Source organism: Prosopis cineraria, unplaced genomic scaffold (genome assembly GCF_029017545.1).
Source record: "Prosopis cineraria cultivar Desert tree isolate PC_DT_omini unplaced genomic scaffold, ASM2901754v1 PC6, whole genome shotgun sequence".
In the NCBI taxonomy this organism is placed as follows: domain Eukaryota; kingdom Viridiplantae; phylum Streptophyta; class Magnoliopsida; order Fabales; family Fabaceae; genus Prosopis; species Prosopis cineraria.
In genome coordinates, this window is record NW_026555337.1 from 12,017,590 (window position 1) to 12,041,461 (window position 23,872).

Sequence of the window (23,872 nt, forward strand, 5' to 3'; positions counted from 1 at the left end):
TTTATTGAAATGTATAATTTTACTTATAATATCATGTGACAATTTTTTCTGTATTCAGAAATAAAGGAAATACTATACTCATTGAGAGGCCATTCATCAGTGTGCTCATTATCTGGCAAGAAATGCCCATTGAGTAGGGTTTGACACTTTTCCCCTGTCTGAAATCCACCCTGCATTTCGGACTGCGTTTTTAGAATATTAATTGATAATTGATTGCTATATCAAAGAATATTAAAAAAATAAGAATAAAAATAAAGTAAATTATCTTCCAATTATAACTAAAAAATCATTATTTTGGAATAATAGAGTGACATAATTTTGCGATAAATTTTTAAAAAGTATAATTAAAAATCTTCATTGAAAAGCAGATACCAGTTAGGCGTGGTACTGATTGAGTAACTGGCGGGTCATAATCAATTTTTTTTTTTTTTTTCAGTAGAAAAGGGAATTAAAATTCAATCAGAACTATGATCGAGTATTAATGCTGGACAGAAATGTTGAGGGGTAGTTGAATGTTCGCATCGATTTATTAGAAGTTCTGATGCTTATTCAATCTAAACACAATTCGAATCATCTTTTTAATGACACGATAGAAAAAGATTAGATATCTTATCATAAAAGATTGAGTTATTATCTTTAACCATGCGTTTAGAAAATTCAACAAATATGTGAACTAACTTGCTAGACATACTGCAAATAATCATACTAACATTTTAATTTTTGATATTCCACTCTTAGGGTATTGTCTTTTTATAAAATTTAACTTGACATAATTTCTTTTTTTTACACGGCTCGCTGCAGTCTTGTATTAAAAAAATAATAATAAACAGAAAAAGGTCGAAGCTATCCCAATAACTCTTGCAGTACTTTCGGTCCTTATATGCTCATAGTTACTGTACCTTTCACACATTTTCTTTTAATGCGATTTTAAGCAATATCTTTAATTGAGTGCTATCGATTTTAATATTTACCTCACACGTAATCAAAACATAAGTTAAAAGTTAATTACATCATTAAAATCTAATAGAATATTAACAAATTTCAATAGATTTTAGCATTGCCTTTATTAAGTATATTTCAAGAGTTGATATGTTTCTTAAAAAACAAAACATTGATAAACAGGCTCTCAGGTGACTTGAAAGGAGTTTAATTTCCGCACACTTTTAACTCTCTCGTAATCAAGCTTGTCTTGCCCTTTTAATTAAAAAGAAAGAAAGAAAGAAAGAAAGTGTATCTTGTTCAGTTGCTCTTTTTTTCTTCTTCGGAGATGCTAAAAAGATGATTTGATGAGAAAAGTGGGTGCACAATTGCCCAGTGATCACCAAGACTAGAGAGCAATAATTGAATGCAACAACAAAAGTAATTAAAGCAAATTAAGTCAATATTTTAAGGAAATTTTATCCAATCAAATATAATTAAAATATGTGAACTTTAATATATATGTTAATAATATTAATAATAAATTTTTGTTATAAAATAAATAATCTTTAATATATATTTTTTGATTTAATTAAAAAAAGACTTTAAATATTTTTTTTTCGAAACTAAATTAACTCGAAAGTTAGTCGATGAACGTTGGAACGCTTTCCCGCCGATGTGCGACCTTGTATATCTAAAAGGAAAAATTACTATCACGTCCCACCCAATGAATTTAATTGCACCAGAGTCCCATAAAATACCTAAATAACTACCAAATCCCAAATACTTGTAGAATTACAAAATACCCTTACATTAATTATTTTAAAAATATATATGTAATATATATATATATATATATATAGGGAAGGCATTTGGTGAAATAAAATTTAATAGTCAATAATATATAAAGTACTTGTTAATTTCACTGGATGATTTGTCAATGGAGAATATGTATATTTAATAGTCACTGATGTATAAGAAACTTGTTATTTATACTGGGTGATTTGTTAATGAAAAATATACACATTTAACAATCAATTATGTATAAGATACTTGTTATTTACAATAAGTGACTTGTTAATGAAAAATATGGTTATTTACAATTGATTTAGCATAAATAACAAGTGGCTTACATATCAGTGACTACTAAATGTGCATATTTTGCATTGACAAATCATTCATTGTAATTAATTAACAAGTACCTTATATATCAGTAACTACTACATGTGCATATTTTTCATTAACAAGTCACCCAACGTGAATAACAAGTATTTTATACATCATTGATTATTAAATATACTTAGTCTCCATTAACAAGTCACCCATCCTGAAAAACAACTACCTTATACATCATATATAGGTGGGTTGTCACGCCCTGAAATTAGAGGGTGACCGGCACTGGTGTGAACTACGTCTCGTATTCCCATAAACCTTAAAATGAAAATTCATTCCGTTTTCATAAAAAAATAATCAGATTATATAAAAATTTTAACACTTTTAATATTAATTGTCATAATAAGACTTCAATGTTTTTGTAAAAATTTCAACAAAACCTCTCTTGTAAATAGGATCTCCCAAAAATTCTATAACAAAATTTTCACAGGATACAGTATCAATCAGGAGCTTAGCTCCTTCCAGCCAGTAACAATATATAAATAAAAATAAAGTCTTAACAACAATCTATGTGAAGCAGCTGATTTTTCTGCTAGATTTAAAATATATGAGTACTAAAATATTTATAATAAAAAGGTAACAATACCAAACAAAATTTTCACCTAATATAAATGCATTGCCCTTTTTGAGGTCGATGTTGGGATTAACGTTAGCTAACGAATCTAAGACCAAAATAAATTTTTCAGTAAATATCGTCCCAACAATAAATAATTGATTATGAATAAACAGAAAAGTTCAAATAATTATGTAACTAAAAAGACGACTTCTTCCATAAAAATTTCATAAGCTTTGGAATAAAATGGCTCTATAAAATCTATAAAATTTAAATAAAATCATAAATTATTGAACTATCATAAAGATTGTTATTATCACTTGATTTCAAGGAAGTATATAAATGAAATAAATACTTATAAATAAGTTACTAAGTAAGAACCAATGGAATGTAAAATCACCAAATAATCAGATTATAATTATAGGGACTTATTAGAACAATTAACAAATGTGGACACACAATCCATGAGGATAAATAACCAAACGCGGCTTATGCCGCAAAAACAAATGTGGACACACAGTCCACAAGGGTAAGCAACCAAACGCAGCTGAAACTACGAAACAAATGTGGACACAATCCGCGAGGGTATATAACCAGACACAGCTAAGGCCACGAAACAACGTGAGTACGATGCTCACGAATAACCATCCCTCCGTTCCACGTGCATTGGCTATCGCACGGGGCTAGCACCTCCTATGCACACCCTGCTAGCTAGGTGTACCATGGCGCACCAAGGGCTAACGAAATTGCCGTTAGCAACCAATGTTCTGTATAAAGTTCCTTTAAAATTCATTTTCAAACATGCGAGAAAATCATCACTTTCACAATAAAATTTTTATTTTCAAAGCAAACTCGCATGAATCATTTTCTGTACTAATTCAATGTTTGATAGAATGAAATCTCACAATCAAAGTCCAAACTTATATTTATTAATTAATTAAAATTTCAAAACTGATAAAGGTAATTTCACAAAATAAAGAAGTTTAATAAACAAACTATTCAATAACTATATCGTTGCTTCTAAAACAATTTTGCATAAAAATGTACTATTATAGTAAAGAAAATCTTTATTGAAAAATCAGTTGAGACAGTATCCACTTACTTGAAATTCCCAAAATTTAAAATTCACCTCTCACCATTGATCAAATTTCTCCTCCTCAAAATACCCTATAAATCATATTAAAATTCTATTCAACCCTCAATCAATATAATAATTCCTTTTTAACATTCCCACCACTAATCAATTATAATAAATTTAAAACTTTAAACTGAAGTTTTATACTAAAAAAATATTTCTCATTAGCATTTTGTTAAGGCACCAAATATGTATCCTTTTCAATCCCCTCATAACAACTCTAGCATTTAAATATCAACAAAGTATTGATCTTCAAGAATTTCAATAATTATATATTATTAATTTTATAATCAACTGTCCTTTGCATCTTTCATAATTGCTTCAAAACATCATTCCAACTCTACCATGAGTTACACTCCCATTCTAGCATTTACAAATATACCAAATTCATACCTACATCCTTTGTTTGCATATATCCAAATAAATAGGGTAGCATTGTCACCTCATTACTTTGACCTTGCACTTGTTTCTCTCGAACTTTAAGGTTCTTTTCAATGTCCCAATTGAATTTCTCTTTCTTTCATTCAATCCAATCATGTAATACAGCACATATCTATACACCAAATTTCTAAAAAAAGTGACACTATTAAAACAATTGCATACACCTTTAGTCTCACATTATACTTTTAGAGCCTAAACTTGACTTCCAATTCCACTAGCCCTGAAATTAGGAGATTAGTACTATCCTACATGACTTTGGCCAATAAATTTATTGGTAATGTCAATTTTAGCAAAATCACATTCCTTCCTATAGAAATAAGTTTGGTCAAGAGCATGCCTATCACTTTTTTTTTATTCTTTATGCTAGGGGTTTCAACTTACATTGATTGCCCCTTCATACTAAAACATACACGACAGCACAGAATAAGAAAAATCCCACAGCCACAACCATTACAGCACACACCCACACAGGCGCACAAAACCAAAATGAAAAGCAAATTCAAAGTTCCTTACCTGAACAGCAACGATATGAGTAGAGGATGAGAAAAAGAGGAGGTTTACGAAGCTCGGATCAATGATAGCAGAAACTGGAAGGAGACGCTGCTATTCGAATAAGGAAGAAGAAGGTGAACGTTGACCAGCCATGCGTGCAGCAGAAGACGAAGGAGGAGATCGATGACAGCGACCTCCATAGCAGTACGTCGACAGAGAAGAAGCAAGGGAAATGGTAAGGGCCAGAAGATTGTACCTTCAACTACAATAGAAATCACTTTCACCCCACAGTATCAAGGCACCTGGCATAAAATTAACAGAGGAGAAGGGAGGACAAATGGGCGACTTGACAGAACCCTTATGGCAATGAACGCTGGCAATGTGAGGCAGGGGGAAAATGATGAAGAACTCCAACATTCCCAACATAGTCGCCCGATCAGTCCCAAAGGAAGGATAGAGAATGGAGAAAGATCATATCTCTCTATCTCGATGGGTCTGGAAAAATCGAACCCCTTGGAGAAATATGATACTGTGCATGCTTCTTTTCAAATTTCCTTTGTTTTGTTTTTTTTAAATAAGGGCATAACAGTAATTTTGACTATAGACAGAAGAAAAAAAAATAAAATCCTCCTTTTATGTGCCAAGAGGGTTCGAACACTCAACCTAATAATTAAGGACCCAAGAAAATTCCACCAAGCTATCAACACAACTTGCTGAAATTACCCTAACAATATATAAAATATAATCAGAATGCCTTGTCATATACTTTGACTTTTACTTAAATTTTTTTTTAGGTTATTACATGGGTGATGGTTAAACAATAAATAATTAGTATTTAAAATGCTCATCATTTTTTTAATATAATATATAATGGGTTTCTATGACAAATATTTTAAACAATCATCATATAAAGGCAAAACAACAAGTAACGGGTGTTTGAAACACATGTCATATAATGTTTCAGATTCTGGGTATTAAAAAAAAAAAAATTAAACTTTAAATGACGGAATGTTTCAAATATCCATCATTTAAAGTTTAAACTTTTTTATTTTTATAATAAATGATCGGTGTTTCAAACACCCATCATTTATGAGGGAATAAATGATAGGCATTCAAATGCTCATCATTTATTTTATTTTAAAACTCTATTTCAGTTTCATTTTAATTATCGCTCCCAATAATCTCCCTTCTTCTCTTCTCTTCTTCACTTGCACACAAAATTGACAAAACTCTCATAAAGTGCTTCCATTGCTGTTGTCGACCACCCGTGCTTTGCGTTAACGTGAAGCTGCCGCCGCCTACGTCGTCGTTCTCCATCTTGGGTTTGTTCTCTTTAGGTTTCAATTCTTGTTGGTTCAAGGTGTGTTTTATTTTTGTTTTCTTCCTTTTTTTTCAATATCCTTTGATTTATTGGTTGTGGGAATGATTTATTAATTGTTTTGGATAGTTTTATTGATTGATTTTACTTGTTTAACTTTCTACTCATTTGTTGCTTGATTTTGGTATTACGGGTTGTTGAAAATTGATCATGTTTGATGTGTTCTTGACTTGAGAATGCTAATAGATGATATGGGTAGTCTTAGGATGAGTATGAGGATGAAAATGAGTGATCAAAATGGATATTCATAATTATTTGTATTTTTCTATGAATTTTGAACAAATTTTTTGAATAATTTTAATTTAAATTATATGATTTGTTTGACAGTGTAGTTTTATCGTTAGAAACTAAATATTGAAATGTATTAATATGCCAAATTTCATTACAATTGAAGTTGATTTGAGTGATCAAGATTGATGCGCGATTTCTTTGAAAATCATATATATTTTGTTGAGATTTTGGCATTTGCTAATGAATAGTATTTTCTTAGCTTGGGATTGTTAATGTAGGATATGAGTAATCTTAGAATGATCAATGAGACAAAAAATAATGATTGGAAATTATGTTTAAGGTGTTTTTTTGGGTGATTTTTAATGAATTTTTGAGATAATTTTATAAATTAAATTTCAATTCTTGTTTGACTTGAGTAATTGTATAGTTGAAAACTATATATTAAAATGTACTAGTGAGCCAAATTACATAACAATTAGAGTTGATTTGAGTGACCATAATTTACTCACGATTGCTTTGAAAATGCTATTTTGTAAGGGATTTTATTACTATTGGGATTGTATATGGTTGAAATTATTTTGTGGAGATAAGATGACAAGTTTAAAAAGAAGGTTTGAGCTTAGAGAATACTTTTTCCATGCCATTATGCTATAGAATTTTTTTTAGTGGCCAGCTGAAGGAATATATAAATGCCCATGTATGTGACTTATGATTCATTGATTACTTTATATTATATGTAAAATAGTAAATTTTTTTTTCATCTTTGTATCATTCCTTTCCTCTCCATATTCATGAGTCACTAATCATATTTTCTTGTATGAAATTTTTTCTCAATTAAAGTTATGGATAAGGAATGGTTGTTTATCAATCGATTAAGTAAAGAGTATTTGAATGGTGTAAAAGAGTTTATAAGGTTTGCTCTTGAGCATGTAAAAGACCCTAAAGAATAGTGTGTCCTTGTGTAAGATATGGTTTTTTAAAGTGGATTAGTGCATCTAAGTTGGAAGACCATTTAGTGTGTCATGAAATTGATGAAAATTACAAGTGTTGACATAAGCATAGAAAGATTAAAGATGACAAGTGTACTAGTAGTTGGGAGTATAAAGGAAGTTTTGAATCAAATGATTATAGCATAGATACTTATGAGGTCAATCATCTTGAAGAGACGGACAATGCGATTGAAAGGGAACTTAAAAATTGTCTTAAAATGTTTGAGATGTTAAAAAGTGACATAGAGAAGCCCTTGTATGCTGGTTGCACAGAATACATAATGTTGTCAACAATGTTGAAATTGTACAACTTGAAAGTGTGCAATGGATGGAGTGATAACAGCTTTACAGAAAATCTTACACTTATAAAACAACTTCTACCAGTGAACAATAAGCTTCCAAGGACTATGTATGAAGTAAAACAAATGTTACGCTCATTTGGTATGAGTTATGATGGGTTACATGCTTGTCCTAATAATTACATATTATTTAGAAATGAATATGCATTATTAATAGAGTGTCCTAAATGTAATGTCTCACATTGCAAAGAGAAGGGGAAGAGTCCAGAGAAGGCGTTATAATACTTTTCTATTGTACCTAGATTTAGACACCTATATTGTAGTGTATAAGATGCAAAAAATTTAACATGACATGTGCATGAATGGATCAAAGATGGGAAGCTTCGACATCCATCTGACTCTTTTTAATGGAAAAAAATTGATCTCAATCTCCTTGACTTTGGAGCAAAAGATAGAAATATTTGTCTTGTATTATTTAATGATAGAATGAATCCACATGGCTTTCAAAGTAGTATTCACAGTACATGGCCAATTATTTTGGTAATTTACAACTTATCTCCATGGTGATACATAAAGTGAAAATATATGATGTTTTCCATGCTAATTTCAAGGCTAAAACAACTGAAATGATATATATATATATATATATATGGCTCCTTTAATTGAGGATTTAAAATTATTGTGGGAGAACGGTGTTGAGATATATGATGGGTATAGAAAAGAAAGATTCAATTTGAGAGCAATGTTGTTTGTTAAAATCAATGATTTTCTGGTGTATGATAATTTGTCAGGATACAACATCAAAGGAAAACTCGGATGTCCTATTTGTGAAGAGGAAAACATTCAGTGAGATTAGAACATGGGATGAAAAATGTCCATCTTGGACATCACAGATGGTTGTATCTTGATCATTATTATCGACACCTAAAAAAAAAACCTTTCAATGGGAATTTAGAAGAAAGTAAGGCACTTTTTGCCATTGATAGGTGAGCAACATTTTAATAAGGTAAATAATTTAAATATTGAGTTTGGAAAACCTTTCGCGAAACATCTTGGGAGATATGGGTGGAAGAAAAGGTCTTTTTTCTTTAACTTACCATGAATCACTATGGAATTTAAATATAATATTTATAACTTTTTAATATATTAATACATATTCATTAATTTTCTTTAATTTGTAATGCTCGAGATAAATGAAAAATAGCTTGGATTGTGGCTTTTGCGTGATGACATTCGTGAAGGACATCATTATGCATATTGAGAGTATAATTCCTGAGACGATATGTCAACAATATTTACTTTGTAATTGCTAATGAATTTAATGTATTAAAATTAATTTATTATGGATAATTCACATATTGTAGTACTATAAGGATTCTTACATTGAAGAATTCAAAAATGCACAAATAAATAAGGTAATTGAAGAGTGGTGCTAATACATGTTCCAAATATGGTCCTCGCATACAGAACAAAATCAATAGAGTTAGAGGAAGTAGTTAGGATTATTGTTTATAGTTTTACTGGCTACTTTACTTTAGAAATTAGTTTACTTTAGAAAATCCTATATATTTGTTTACTTAATATATTAGAATAAGAGATGCATTTTTTTATTTTTTTTACAATGGATTACAATACGATTCTATTGATATTCACATCTGTAAATGTTGGAATGGTTGCTTGCTAGGATTATTTTGAGTAGTTGTTGCAAGGGGTTGCTATAACTAACAACCCTCTATTTTTTTCTCCAGTGTCCATTTTAGTCAAATTAGAGAAATGTTTGTGATTATTTCTTCATGAAATTCATGAAAGACATCATCACCCATGCTCCTATCACATTACCTAACAAAATATATATTAAATTTAATTATACTTAAATTATAAATTTTAACCAAATTTAGTTAGCTAGCTTTATTAACTTAAATTTATTATGACTCTTTGTATACTATACTTGGACGATATTTATTGCTTTTGATATGCAACTACACATATAGATGAATTCCTTGAAGAAGTTGGCCAAGTCGTGTTCAGCATGTGACCTGCGTAGTGACATTGCTTAGGCTTAATAATTAGTTTATGCATATACATTTTGGCCAATTTTTATATCTTAGGCCACTTATTTTTAAAATTTAATTTACAAATTAGCTATTATTATAAATTTTTTAGGGTTTAGGGTGTAGGGACTTTAATATATTTAGATAATAATTTTAATAGAAATATTGATTATATTATTTCTAATTGCTGACTAGGTAAATTGTCTGTTTAAATTTCCAAAAGGTTGCTTTTTTAATTAAAAAATTATTATAAATATTTAACAGTTATTTTGTGATAAACATTAAATATTCATAAATTAAGTATTTGAGATAACTATCAAATATATGCTTTTAAAATTAGCCAAAAGCGTGAAAGCCAATATTTGATTGTTAATTATTATCAAATAATTATTAAATATAATTTTCAATATTAGACGATTAAAAATTATTAAATATTGATAAAATTAACTGTTAAGTTAGGGAATCTTTTGTAGGAGTGAGGGTTGTCTTCCTTTCTTTTTTTCTCCTCTTCTTCTCCATTTCCTTCGTCCTCACCAATCAATTTGCGCGCCTCTGATGTGACCCTTCAAAGTGCCAACTGTAACCCACTATCACTGCCTTGACCAAGGGAAAAAAAGCGGTTTTAAATTTTTTTTATTAAAATAAACAGTGTTATTTTTTAAAAAATAAATGCTATTATATTTCTTAAAACTATTTAAATTAAAATTTTAATCTTTTATTTCAAATTAAAATTATTAACAAAAGTATACTTTTAGTATTTTATTTTTATAAAATATTTTTATTTAATTTTTTAATTTTATAAAGTATTTTTTTAATCTTTTAACCGTAACATTATTAGTTTTAAATAATTATTTTTTTATCAATTATTTTTATTTTTAAAAATTAAATTTAATATTTTAACATTTAAATTTTTTTGGTAATATCTAAAAGTTTAATATGAGATTTTTTTTATGGATTAAACTAACAATACCATAATTAAATCACTGAAAAAATATTTTATAAAATTAAAAAATTAAAATATAATATAATATAAAGTTAAAAAAACTAAAAGTTCCTTCCAGCTAAATCATTATGAATTTAATCATTGAATAACAGTATTTATCTTTATTGTACTATTTATAAATAAAAAATGTTAAAATTCGGGAAGATATTAATGTGTATATATAAAAAATATTACTTATAAATATAAAAAACTGCTTCTACAAAAAAAAAATTTGTTTAAAACTGCTTCAGTAAGTAAAACTAATTTTTTACGTTTTTCATTCAAATTATAAATTTTAGAAACTGTTTCAGTGGGAAAAAATATTATTGCATATATAAATATATTATTTATAATTTTAATTCAATATTAAACATAAAATCAAAGTGAATTTTATAATTAGAGTACGTGAAAGATGCAGGTCTATATGTTACGTGAAGAAAATCGCATCACAAAAACGTAAAAAGAAAATCGCATCAGGAAAACGTAAAAATTGATTTTACTCACTGAAACAGTTTTTAAATTTTTTTGGTAGGGGCTTTTTTTCAAAAGAAAAAAAAAGACAAGAAAATACATTTAAATTATACAAATGATATTATCTCTCGAAATGTCATAATACTAATGAAATTTTTAAAAACTTTTTTCTCATTAAAAAATTAATATAAATAATTAAATTATCCTTAGTTCAAATATCAATTGCCATTTACAAGTTTTGTTTCAAGATTTACAATTTTTTTAAATTACAAGAATTCAATAGCAATTAATAAGTTTGTATTTGCAATCCTGATATTACTTAAGTGTTGCAAATATTAATTGTTATTCACAAGTTTTGTTTTAACATTCACAACTTTTTTTCTTAAAGTCATAAGAATTCAACAGCAATTCGCAAGTTCACATTTGAAATCTTGATATTCCTCAACTATTACAAATATCAATTATCATTCATAAGTTTTATTTTAAGATTCACAATTTTCATTCTTAAAATCGTAAGAATGTAACAGTAATTTACAAGTTCACATTTGAAATCCTAAACTAAAGACAATTTGGTTCTTTATATTAATTCTTTAATGATAGAAAGTTCATAAGGACTTCAAGAGAATTACCGTATTTCAATGAACCAAAATATCATTTACATAATTTAAAAAAAAATTATTGTCATTTTTCCTTTTTCCAATTTATAAATAATATATTTATTTTTTTGATCTAATATAAATAATATATTTACATATGTACATTAATATCTTCCCTTTAATATTTTTTATTTATAAATAATATAATAAAGAAAAACATAGTTATTCAATGATTAAATTTATAATAATTTTAATTTGAAATAAAAGACTAAAATTTTAATTTAAATAGTATTAAAAAATGTAATAGCATTCATTTTTTCAAAATAACACTGTTTATTTTAATAAAAAAATCCGAAACTTTTTTTTTGTGGTCAAGGCCGTGATATTGGATTACAGTTGGCACTTTGAAGGGTCAGATAAGAGGTGCGCAAATTGAAAGGCGAGGATGAAGGAAATGGAGAGAAAAAGGAAAAAAGAAAAAAGAAAGACACCGCTTGCCCCTTCTGTAGTAGCCTGATGCTATTGGGGGAAGAAAAGATTAATTCTAACAACCTCAAAATGATCGACAATAACTGATATAAATTTAAATTAATTCCACATTCATCTGGCCGTGATAGTCCAACTGAAGACACCGGAAAAAAAGGAGAGTAGATTATGCGAATATTGAATTAATTTCACAAATATGCATCTAAGGTTGAATGAAAAATTAATCGCGGCGAAAGTTCATGTTTCAACCCGTGCCCGTGGGCCGTATATATCTCAAAAACGTCATTTAAAAAAAATCAAAAATAAAAATACTAGTTTTTTTTTTTTTTTTTTCCTGGCCTCTGGATAAATTGTGATCAGATTTTTTTCGTTTTTCGAAGAAAAGTAGGATGAGTGGCCAGCGTTTGATTATCTTGTCTAACAGGAGTTGAGTAGGATGAGAGGAGACTCGGTCAAAGTCATCGTCAGCACGTCCTCTAGGGCTCGAGGATACAAGGACATTGCCGCCTACAGCCAAAAGATTGGAAAAGTTGAATGTTTCAATGTTTTTCCGCTCTGATCGCTCTGCCACTAATGTGGTCAAACAGACTTAGCTTCTATTTCTTTTTGTTTCTTTTTCAAGCCTTAGGATTAGAAAAGTTGAACAATCTTAGAAAAAAGAGTCTATGATAAATATATATGTAAAATTCAAAGGTGATGATGGGCTGGTGATGAGTTTTAAAGATTTAAAATTTTTATTTTATATTTATTAAAATATAAAATTATAAAATTTATAAAAAAATTTAATAAATTTGTTTCATCACCAATTTAGACAGTCTAAATTTAATTTAGAGAGTTTAAATTTAATATTAAAATTTTTATAATTTTTATAAGTTGGCTATGCAAATTTAGCAGCTTAGATTTAAAAAATATCTTCCTGGAAAGTGCAGTAGATTATCTTAAAATAAAAAATATAAAATAATTTTAATATTAAATCTTGACTATATAAGTACATTTAAATTGTCAATATATAAAAAATATATAAAATTTTAATATTAAATTGGAATGTTTAGACTAAATATGTATAATCCAAGATAATTCTCAAATTCTCTTTCAATTACATTGGCCATCTCTTCAAGATATCGACTTCATAAATATCTGTATCACAATTATTTGATTCAAAACTTTTTTTATACTCCCAACGATTAGTACACTTGTCATCTTTAGTCTCTCCATACTTATGCTGACACTTATAATTTTCATAAATTTTATGGCACACTAAATAGTCTTCCAACTCAGATGCATTAATCCGCTTTAAAAGATCATATCTTATACAAAGACACACTATTCTTCTAGGGACTTTTATATGCTCCAGTGCAAACCTTATAAACTCTTTCACACTATTCAAATACTCTTTACTTAATCGATTGGCAGGTAGGCATTCCTTATCCATAACTTTAATTTAGAAAAAAATTCATACAAGAAAATGTGGTCCATGACTCATGAATATGGAGAGGATGTGAATGATACAATGATGAAAAAAGAGATTGACTACTCTACATATAATATAGAGTATTCAATGAATCACGAGTCACATGCATGAGCAATTCACATATTCTTTCTACCACAAAAAAAAAATTTCGGTAGTATAATGGTATGAAAAAAGTATTCCCCATTCTCAAATCCTTTTTCTAAACCTGGCGCATTATCTCAACAAACAAATTTCAACCATACACAATTCCAATAGCAACAAGATCTTCACAAAATAACATTTTCAAAGCAATCGCTAGTAAATTACGGCCATTCAAATCAACTCTAATTATTATGTAATTTGGCTCACTAGTATATTTCAATATATAGTTTTCAATAATACAATTACCCAAGTCAAATAAGACTTGAAATTTAAATTATAAAATTATCTCAAAAATTCATTAAAAAATCTTAGAAAATAAAAAGAAAAACACCATGAACATCATTTTCAATCATTTTTTTATCTCATTGATCATTTTAAGGTTACTCATCCTACAATAGCAATCCCAAGCCAAGAAAACATTATTCATTAACAAATGCCAAAATCTCAACCAAATAGCTATGATTTTCAGAGAAACCGCATGTCAGTTTCGGCCACTCAAATCAACTCAAACTGTAATAAAATTTGGCACACTAGTACATTTTAGTATGTAGTTTCTAATGATGGAACTACTTTGATCAAACAAGGTATATAATTTAAATTAAAAATTATTCAAAAACTTCGTTCAAAATTCATAGAAAAATATAATAATCATGAATATCCATTTTGATAACTCATTTTCAACCTCATAATCATCCTAAGGCTACTCATATCATTCATTAGTATTCTCAAGTCAAGAATGCATCAAACATTATCAATTTTTGATAACCCATAATACCAAAATTAAGCAACAAATGAGCATAAAGTTAAACAAGTAAAATCAATCAATAAAACTATCCAAAACAATTAATGAATCACTCCCACAACTAAGAAATCAAAGAATATTGAAAGAAAAGCAAGAAAACGCAAAGGAAACACATCTCAAACTAAAAAAGATTGAAACTCAAAGAAAAAGACCTCAAGACAATGAACGACAGCATAGGCAACAACGGCTTCACATCAGAGCAAAGCATGGTGGCTGACAACAACAATGGAGGCACTATGTGGGAGTTTTTTCAATTTCATGGGTAAGTGCAAAAGAGAGAGAAGAAAGGAGATTATCCTACATAATACTAAAAATGAAACTCATAACAGAGTTTTAAAAGAGAATAAATGACAGGCATTTAAATGCCGGTCATTTATTCGCTCATAAATGATGAGTGTTTCATTCTTTGTCATGACTTTAAGTGATGAGTGTTACAAACACCCATCATTTAAAGTTTATTTTTTTTAATAATCAAAAACTAAAACTTTATATGATGGGTGTTTCAAACATCCATAATTTATTGTTCTACCTTTGTATGATGAGTGTTTAAAAAATTCGTCATATAAAGTTTAAATTTTTTTAATTTTTTTATAAAATGTTATATGACGAGTTTTTAAACATTCATCATATAATATATTAAAATAAATGACGGGTGTTTTAAACACAATTATTTATTGTTTTAACCATCATCGTCTCACCATTATATAACGCATTTTTTTAACCATCATTTTTGTTGGCATCTTGTATCCATAATTTTGTAGTAGTGTAAATTTCAACCAACTTTAGCTAACTAACTATATTAACTTGAATTTGTAGTGACTCTTTGTATATTGTATTTCGAGAATGTCTACTACTTTTGGTATGCAACTATACATATAGACAAAGTCCTTGAAGATGTTGCCCATGTCATGTTCAACATGAAGGCAGCGGTAGTGATTAGGCCTAATAATTAATTTAGGTATATATATTTACACATTACATTTTTTGGCCACTTTTATGTTTTAGGTCACTTAGTTATAAAATTTAGTTTGTAAATTAGTTAGGATTATAGATTTGTTAGGGCTTAAGGTTTAGGGTACAAGAACTTTAATATATTTAGATCGTAATTTTAATAGAAATATTGATTGTATTGTTTTTGGTTACTAGCAGATAAATTGCTTGTGTAAATTTGTAGGAGGCTGCTTTTCTATTAAAAAAATTACCATAAATACTTTACAATTGTTTCGTAATAGCTGTCAAGTATTCATAAACTTAATGGTTATTTGATAATAGCTGTCAAGTATTTAAGAATACTTTGAATATTTGACAATTATTATCAAATAACCATCAAACTTTTATGATAAAAATTTATTATAAATACTTGATAATTATTTTATAATAATCATTAAGTGTTTGAAATATATGCTTTTAGAATTGGCCAAAAGCTAAACTTGAAAGTCGATCCTTAATGGTTACTATCAAATAATTGTCAAGTACGACTCTTAATATTTGATGATTAAAAATTATTAAATATTGACAAAAATAACCATTAAGTTAGGGGTCTTCTATGGTAGTGTGATGCTATTGGGGGAAGAAAAGATTAATTCTAACAATCTCGAAATGATCGACAATAACTGATAAAAATTTAAATTAATCCCACTATCATCCGGCCGCGATAGTCCAACTGAAGACACCGGGAAAGGAGGAGAGTAGATTATGAGCATATCGAATTAATTCCACAAATGTACATCTAACGTTGAACGAAAAATTAAAAATCACGGCGAAAGTTCATGTTTCAACCCCTCGCAAAAATTAAATTTGCAAAGAAAAATGCTGGTTTTTTTTTTTTTCCCTCGCCTCTGGATAACTTGCGATCAGATTTTTTTTTTTTTTCGTTTTCCAATATTGTTGAGCATTGATTATCTTATCAAACTGGAGTTGAGTCGGATGAGAGGAGACTCGGTCAAAGTCATCGTCAACACGTCCTCTGGGGTTCGAGAAGACACTGCCGCTCACAGCCAAAAGATTGGAAAAGTTGAATAATCTTGGTAAAAAGAGTCTATAATAAATATATAAAATTCAAAGGTGATGATGAAAATCGTCTTCAGCTTCGGTGCTGGTGATGAGATTTAAACGTTCTAAATTTAAATTTTTTTATTTTATATTTATTAACATATAAAATCATAAAAGTTATAAAAAATTTAATAAATTTGTTTTATCACCAATTCGGACAATTTAAATTTAATTAAATGATTTAAATTTAATATTAAAATTTTTATAAGTTCACTGTGCAGATTTAGAGGCTTAGATTTAAAATTTTTAAATTATAATTTTTCTAAGTGCAGGAGATTATCTTAAAATAAAAAATTACAAAATAATTTTAATATTAAATTTGGATTATAGAGGAATATTTAGATAGTTAATATATAAGAAATATATAAAATTTTAATATTAAATTAGACTGTTGAAACTAAATATGTAGGGGGAATTTTAATAAAGAATCCTTGACCAAACTTATTTAAATTTAAAATCCTTAAATTTTTAAAATTTTAGTACTGTCCAAGGGTACTAATATTATATTAAATTTCTAAAAGAATGATAAAATTTCCCTTTATTTAAATTAATTTCGAGATTGCCCTACTTTATTTATTAATTGCCTTACTTTATTTGTTCATTTACTTATGGAATGTTGTTTGTTGCCCCGCTTCACTTGTTTTCATTTTAGATGTTTAAATAATCTTAAGACAACTTGTTGATTTATATATTGTATATTGTTTATTTAATTACGGACTATTATTAATTGCCCCACTTCACTTGTTCATTATCATAATTTCACTTGATTTCATTCTAAAAAAACAAACAAGTTAAGTAAGGCAATTAACAAGTAAAGTAAGGAAGTTCTTATATTAATTTAAAGGAGGGATAATTTTATCATTTTTCTTATAAATTTAATATCAAATCAGTACTCTTTAACTGTAGTAAAATTTTAAAAATTTACGAGCTTTAAATTTAAATAAGTTTGGTCAAGGTTTACGTAACATCAATGAACAGATTGATTAAATTTTTTTTTATAAATTTTTATTTTAATAAATATAAAATAAAAACTTTAAATATAGATTGTGGAATCTCATGGACTATCAGCGGTGCACCGATGAAAATCCAAGCAAGCCGAAGAGATCAGAGGCGAGAGGCCATTAAATGAATCGTGGGGACAGAATTGAATGGAGCTAGTGTGCATGGCATGTATAAAATGGCACAACGAGTCAGGTTTTGGTGAATCAGAAAGGATAGAGTGATGGGGTTGAGAACGCTGGTTTTGAGAGTGGCTTTAGTGGCGTGCACACTGGGCGCAGCAGCCGCCCAATTGAAAGCGCGTTGCGACAGCAAGTGCGGGAACGTGAGCATCCCGTATCCCTTCGGCACAAGAGAAGGCTGCTTCAGAGATCCTTCTTTCCTCATAACCTGCAACTCTTCCTCCGGATTCCCCATTCCCTATCTGAGAAAAGGCAACATCCGAGTTCTCAACATCTCCCTGCACCCTGCAGAGATGCGCGTCTCTACTCTCGTCCCTTATGACTGCTATTATCCCAACGGAACCAATCATCGGCGAAAGAGTACTCTGACCCTTAAGAAGTTTGCCATATCCAATACCAAGAACAAATTCTACGTGGTCGGCTGTGACACCTACGCGTGCCTAATTGGAAACGACTTTGCAACTGGCTGCGTCTCCGTTTGCAGTAACTTGACGCACATGACGAACGGATCCTGTTCTGGCGTTGGCTGCTGCACGACCACTTTCCCCCAAGCCATTCGGAATTTCAATCTCAGTATTGGTAGCTATGAAAACCACACACACGTGCTGGCCTTCAATCCTTGCAGCTACGCGTTTGTGGCGGAGGATGGATCCTTCAACTTTACCACCCAAGACCTGCTCAATCTGCACAAGAGACCAACGTCTCCTGTGCTTCTCAACTGGGCTGTTGACAACCAGACATGCGCCCATGCCCGACAGAATTCGAGCAGCTACGCTTGCAAAGCCAACAGTGAATGCTATGAATCAGAAGCTGGTATTGGGTACCTCTGCAGATGTAAGGAGGGGTTCAAAGGCAACCCTTACCTCTCTCACCCGGATTCAGGCTGCCGAGGTAGCAAGTTACAACCTCGTTACACGTTTGTTTGAGATGCCTCATACCAGATTGGTTTTAACATTGATTGTGCCGTGTAATTTCTGCAGATACCAATGAGTGCGCCACTCAAAAACTTTGCAGTATGAGATGCCACAACTTGGACGGCAACTATACTTGTTCTTGTCCCCCGGGATATAAAGGCGACGGTTACATTCATGGATCCGGCTGCAAATTCCCTTTCCTTGAAATATCATTAGGTACGTGCCAATGTATACCGCAACCCCCTTAATTAACGTTCCAGCTACTTATTTAATTTCAATTCGACAGCTTCACCACTAAAAGCACTTAATTTTACATTCGTGACAATGAATAGTTTTAATCAAAATTCTTCTCAAGGACTACAAATATAAATTAAATACGGTTGTCCGTCGGTGATTTGTAGGTTTATCCTTTAAATTACATCACAACATCGTCTTTTTGATCTTACAAATTAAGTTACTAACAAATTCCAAACATTCTTCCAATACTGAAAAGATCAATTTCTAATTTAAAAAATCAATTTCTAATTTAAAAAAGTGTGACTGATTTAAAAGAGCACGAGTAAAATCTTGCTTTTGTAGTTACCATGAAAGGTTGACATACGCTATAATTTTACAGAATGAGTTATTTTACAAGCATAATAGTTTATTTCTATATATTCCCCCCCTAAAAAAAAAACTAATCCTCAGAATCTATACTTTCCATAAATATACAATTATGAGCCAGATGTTTGTATTGCCTTTATATTTGGCACTTTAAAGAAGGATTCTCAATGCCTTGTCCTAAGGTTGATGACTGAGCATATAAATCCGTCCCACAAATTTAAACGCATGTTTCAACCCAGAAATATTTAACCACAGTTAGTTTCGGCAGGGTCACATTGGTTAATTTGAACTACACCAATAGGTAATTGGACCAGTGAGAGCGTTGAGTTGGAAGGGAACGATGGGAAATAGACAGAGCATTGGCATCTAGATCTAGATTCATGTGTTACTGTTAAGACCATTCACTGCTCATAATAATATCTTGAACAACAATGCATGCAGGAATTAGTGTAGCCTTGCTGGTTTTTTTCATGCTACTCTCCACGTTATATTGGGTGCACAGGCAAAGAACAATGAAAAAATTGCGAAGGAGATATTTTGAACAAAATGGAGGAACTATGCTGCAACAATTTTCGCAAGGACAAGGATACTCTGAGAGAACTAGGATATTTACTGAAAATGAGCTTAAGAGTGCCACAAACAACTTTGATGAAAGTAGAATTCTTGGTCGAGGAGGACAAGGGACAGTGTACATGGGTATATTACCAGACAAAACACTCATTGCCATTAAGAAGTCTCGAGTAGGAGGAGATCCTAGACAAATTAAAGATTTTATTAATGAAATGGCCGTTCTTTCTCAAATCAACCATACAAACGTAGTCAAAATTTTGGGGTGTTGTCTTGAAACTGAAGCTCCTTTGTTGGTTTATGAGTTTGTGGACAATGGCACACTTCTTGATCACATAGATCCTTTAAAGAATGAGTTCTCTTTTTCATGGGAGACTCGATTGAGGATAGCTGCAGAAACTGCTGAAGCTATTTCATATTTACACTCTTATGCTTCAATTCCAATTATTCATCGGGATATCAAATCTGCTAACATACTTTTAGACCATAACCTCAAGGCAAAGGTATCTGATTTTGGAGCTTCAAGACTTGTTCCTCTTGATGAAACTCAAGTTACCACAGTGGTGCAAGGGACACTTGGATACTTGGATCCAGAGTATCTTCACACAAGCCAGTTGAATGAAAAGAGTGATGTTTATAGCTTTGGAGTTGTACTTGTGGAGTTATTGACAGGAAATAAAGTAGTTGAATTCAATAGACCGGAACAAAGAAACTTGGCCATGTACTTTGTGTCTTTGATGAAAGAAGATCGTTTGTGGGAAATTCTTGATAAAAGAGTATTGGATCAAAAGAACGCAGAGCAATTGAAAGAAGTTGCTTTCTTGGCAAGGAGATGTGTTAGAGTGAAAGGAAAGGAAAGGCCCACTATGAAAGAAGTAGCAATGGAACTACAGGGCATGAGGGCAATGGAAAAGCATCCTTGGGTAAAGGGTGAGGATCCAATGTCGGAAGAAAGTGAATACTTGCTGGGTCATATACCTGATGGTTATGAGGTAGCTAGTACAAGTAATTCAGTTGCCAATGATAGCATACAAAAGCAGATTGCATCCGAGATTGCAAATGGACGATGATATACCATTTGGTATTCATAGATGTTGTATTATGTCCTTTTTGTTTCATAGTTTATACCTACTTTTACCATGTTATTGTATTCTAGTCACTTTGATAGATGTTGTGAGTAAGTATCATTCGATCGATCAGTTAACAAGAGTTCTTTAATGTTTTCTTTTTAGGTTAAGGTACAAATTTGCCCTCAATGTTTTTAGCCACTCACAACCTATATCCTAAAGTATTTTTTAATTCAAAATTGTTAAGCTTTTATTGTAATAAATTCTTTTGAAGGGATTTTAAATATCTTTCTTCCTAATTATATACCATTCCTTTGGTTCAAAATTATAAACTATTTTTGAAAGATATTCTATCATGTTTAAAAATAGGGTTAAAGGAGAAAAAAATGCTTAGAACTTTTTCATGAGAGATGTGTCGTATCTTAATTTTTTTTTTTTAGAGTAATATCAGGTCAGAACTTTTAAAATGGATATAATATTGCCTCATCGTTAATCGGTTGACTGGTGGGTCTTTGCTTTGACCAATTACCCAGACATGTATCGCTTTCTAAGTGGTTCTTCTTCCACAGTCAAATTATTCTTCTCTCTCTTCTTCCCCACCCTCTCCTCTGCCCCCGCTGTTTCTCACTGACTCGTCTAGATCCCACTATGCAATATCCATTTTTGTTAGAGAGAATTACAGTCAGGTCTGCATAAAAAAATTAATTATTATAAAATTTGTTTATAATTAAATTAAATTACATTTGCAACACAATCAATTATTTATATAATTTAATTTAATTATTAATAAATTTTGTAATAATTAATTTTATCATGTGAGATTCTAATGTAATTCTCCTTTTTTGTTAAGCTGATTTCGGATCTTCCTCCGCCGATAGGCACTTCGTAGGTCCCGTATGGCTTCTGACTGTTGACACCATTGTGTGTTCCCCGTTCTCTAGTCTTTTCTACACACACGACACATCGTCATATCTGCCGATCCGCTAATCAACAACTTCTCCACCGTTGCCAGGCATAGCACCGCCAGCTTATGCCCTCTCAAATTGCCGCCGTGCGACTTCCGGTTTCCCCTGCTCCCAATAGCAAACCATGCCTTTGACAGACCCTAGCTAGAGTCCAGGCTTGATACAAGTGCCGTCGAGCTGAGAAAAAGTGGGGAGAGACGCGAGAGAGAGGAATAATTTGACTGGGGAAGAAGAACCACTCAGAGAGCGACAAGTGTCTGGGTTATATGTAGAGCAAAGATCAATGAATGATTGAGTTAACTGTGGGCAATATTACACCTTTTTTTAAGTTCTAAGGTAATAGTGTTCGGGAAAACATTTTAGGATATTAAGTGTTTTTCACAGAAAAAATTTTAGAATATTTTTATATTTTAACCCTTAAAGGTATTAGAAATTTTGTTGTTTTCTAGGAATATTAATTAATGAGTTTTTTCTAAAAATACACGTTGTGTTTAGATGTAGGGAGATTTAGAGTTGAATTTGAATTTGAGTTAAATTTATTATCTGAATTCATAAAAATTTTTGAATTTAAATTCCATCCAATCCAAATATAATTTATACTATTTTATTATAAATTTTTTATAATTTTAAATCCATCATACATCTTGGTCATTTCAAATGTCAGCCATTCTAACATTAGATCTCATCTCTTTCATTTCTCATCTTCCTTGTTCACTGTCTTTAAATTTGACATTCTTTTTCATTATTTGTAAATTTTAAATCTAAAATCTAAATTCATATTCACTAATCAAGACGCTATCTTAATGAATAGTTGAAGTTAATGTGATTTTCATATTCATTAGTGATTAAATTATAGACATATATAAAGTGTGTAAATTTTAATGATGTTAGACTATTTTTTCAAAAGTAAAAGTTAGTTCAAAATACTTTATATTTTTAAGAGAGAGAGAGAGTATTAGGCATGTTTGGTTTCTGTTTTTACAAATAAAAAAATGTTAAAAAAATTATTTGAATAAGTATTTTGAATTTAGTTGTTTATAATATTATTCTATTTTTTGTATTTAAAAACAAGAAAATAGAAATTTATTAAAGCTATTTTGGTTTTATTTTTCTTATTTTTAAAAGATATTATACTTGATTATTAAAAATCATATTTACCTTGATCAATCACTATCATAACTATTACCATTAACCATCGGTGCCCCTATCATTATTGGTCATTTTTTTAATTGTAAAACTGTTTTTCATACATATTTTCTTTTTGCTTTGTTTTGAAAAATGATTTTAAAATTGTATTGCAAAATAGGTTTTAAAAATAAAAAATAGGAACAAAATCAAAGCCTTAGTCATCTATGAAATCTTGTATTCTGAAATTGTAAGCACCTATATATATAGTACACACTGAATTTCCTAATATTAGTAAGCATATGATATACTGCCTCTAGTTATTAATTTTTTTTTTTTGGCCAGAGAAAGAGTCAATTTTATTAATCACAAAATATGTTATTAAATGCTAGTGGCAGAAAATATGTTACTAAAACCCTTATATTTAATAGAGACAGAGAGTGCTAAACCTTATTATATTTTAAAACCAAATTAATAAGTTTTAATATTTTTCTTAATCTTATAGTATATGTTAAAAATTATTTATAAATAGACCCATATGCGTGATGCATTGCAAAATTACACATGGTGCAGATTTGTCCACGTACGCATTATATTATAAATCCCCAAAATGTCGACATTGGAAGAGAAAAAACAGTCAGCTGAGTTGGAACAAAACTCATCGATAGACTTCGATCCTTTGGTGGGACTACACCGTCAACAGCCAAGCTTATCTGGTGGCTCTTCTCATTCCCAAGACCCTGCAAGATCAGGTCACTCGGTACACAGTTGCTCTTCTTTTTGCTTGTG

At 30.0% G+C, this 23,872-nt stretch overlaps 1 protein-coding gene across 1 annotated transcript; it reads left to right on the forward strand.

Moving 5' to 3' along the window:
* The first annotated feature begins 17,883 nt into the window (after positions 1-17,883).
* On the forward strand, positions 17,884-21,108 carry LOC129313883 (wall-associated receptor kinase 2-like). Its single transcript, XM_054957281.1, has 3 exons — positions 17,884-18,733; positions 18,823-18,972; positions 19,801-21,108. The coding sequence occupies exons 1-3, from the start codon at positions 17,884-17,886 to the stop codon at positions 20,994-20,996; spliced, it is 2,196 nt and encodes a 731-aa protein (XP_054813256.1). The 3' UTR covers positions 20,997-21,108.
* The last annotated feature ends 2,764 nt before the right edge of the window (positions 21,109-23,872 follow it).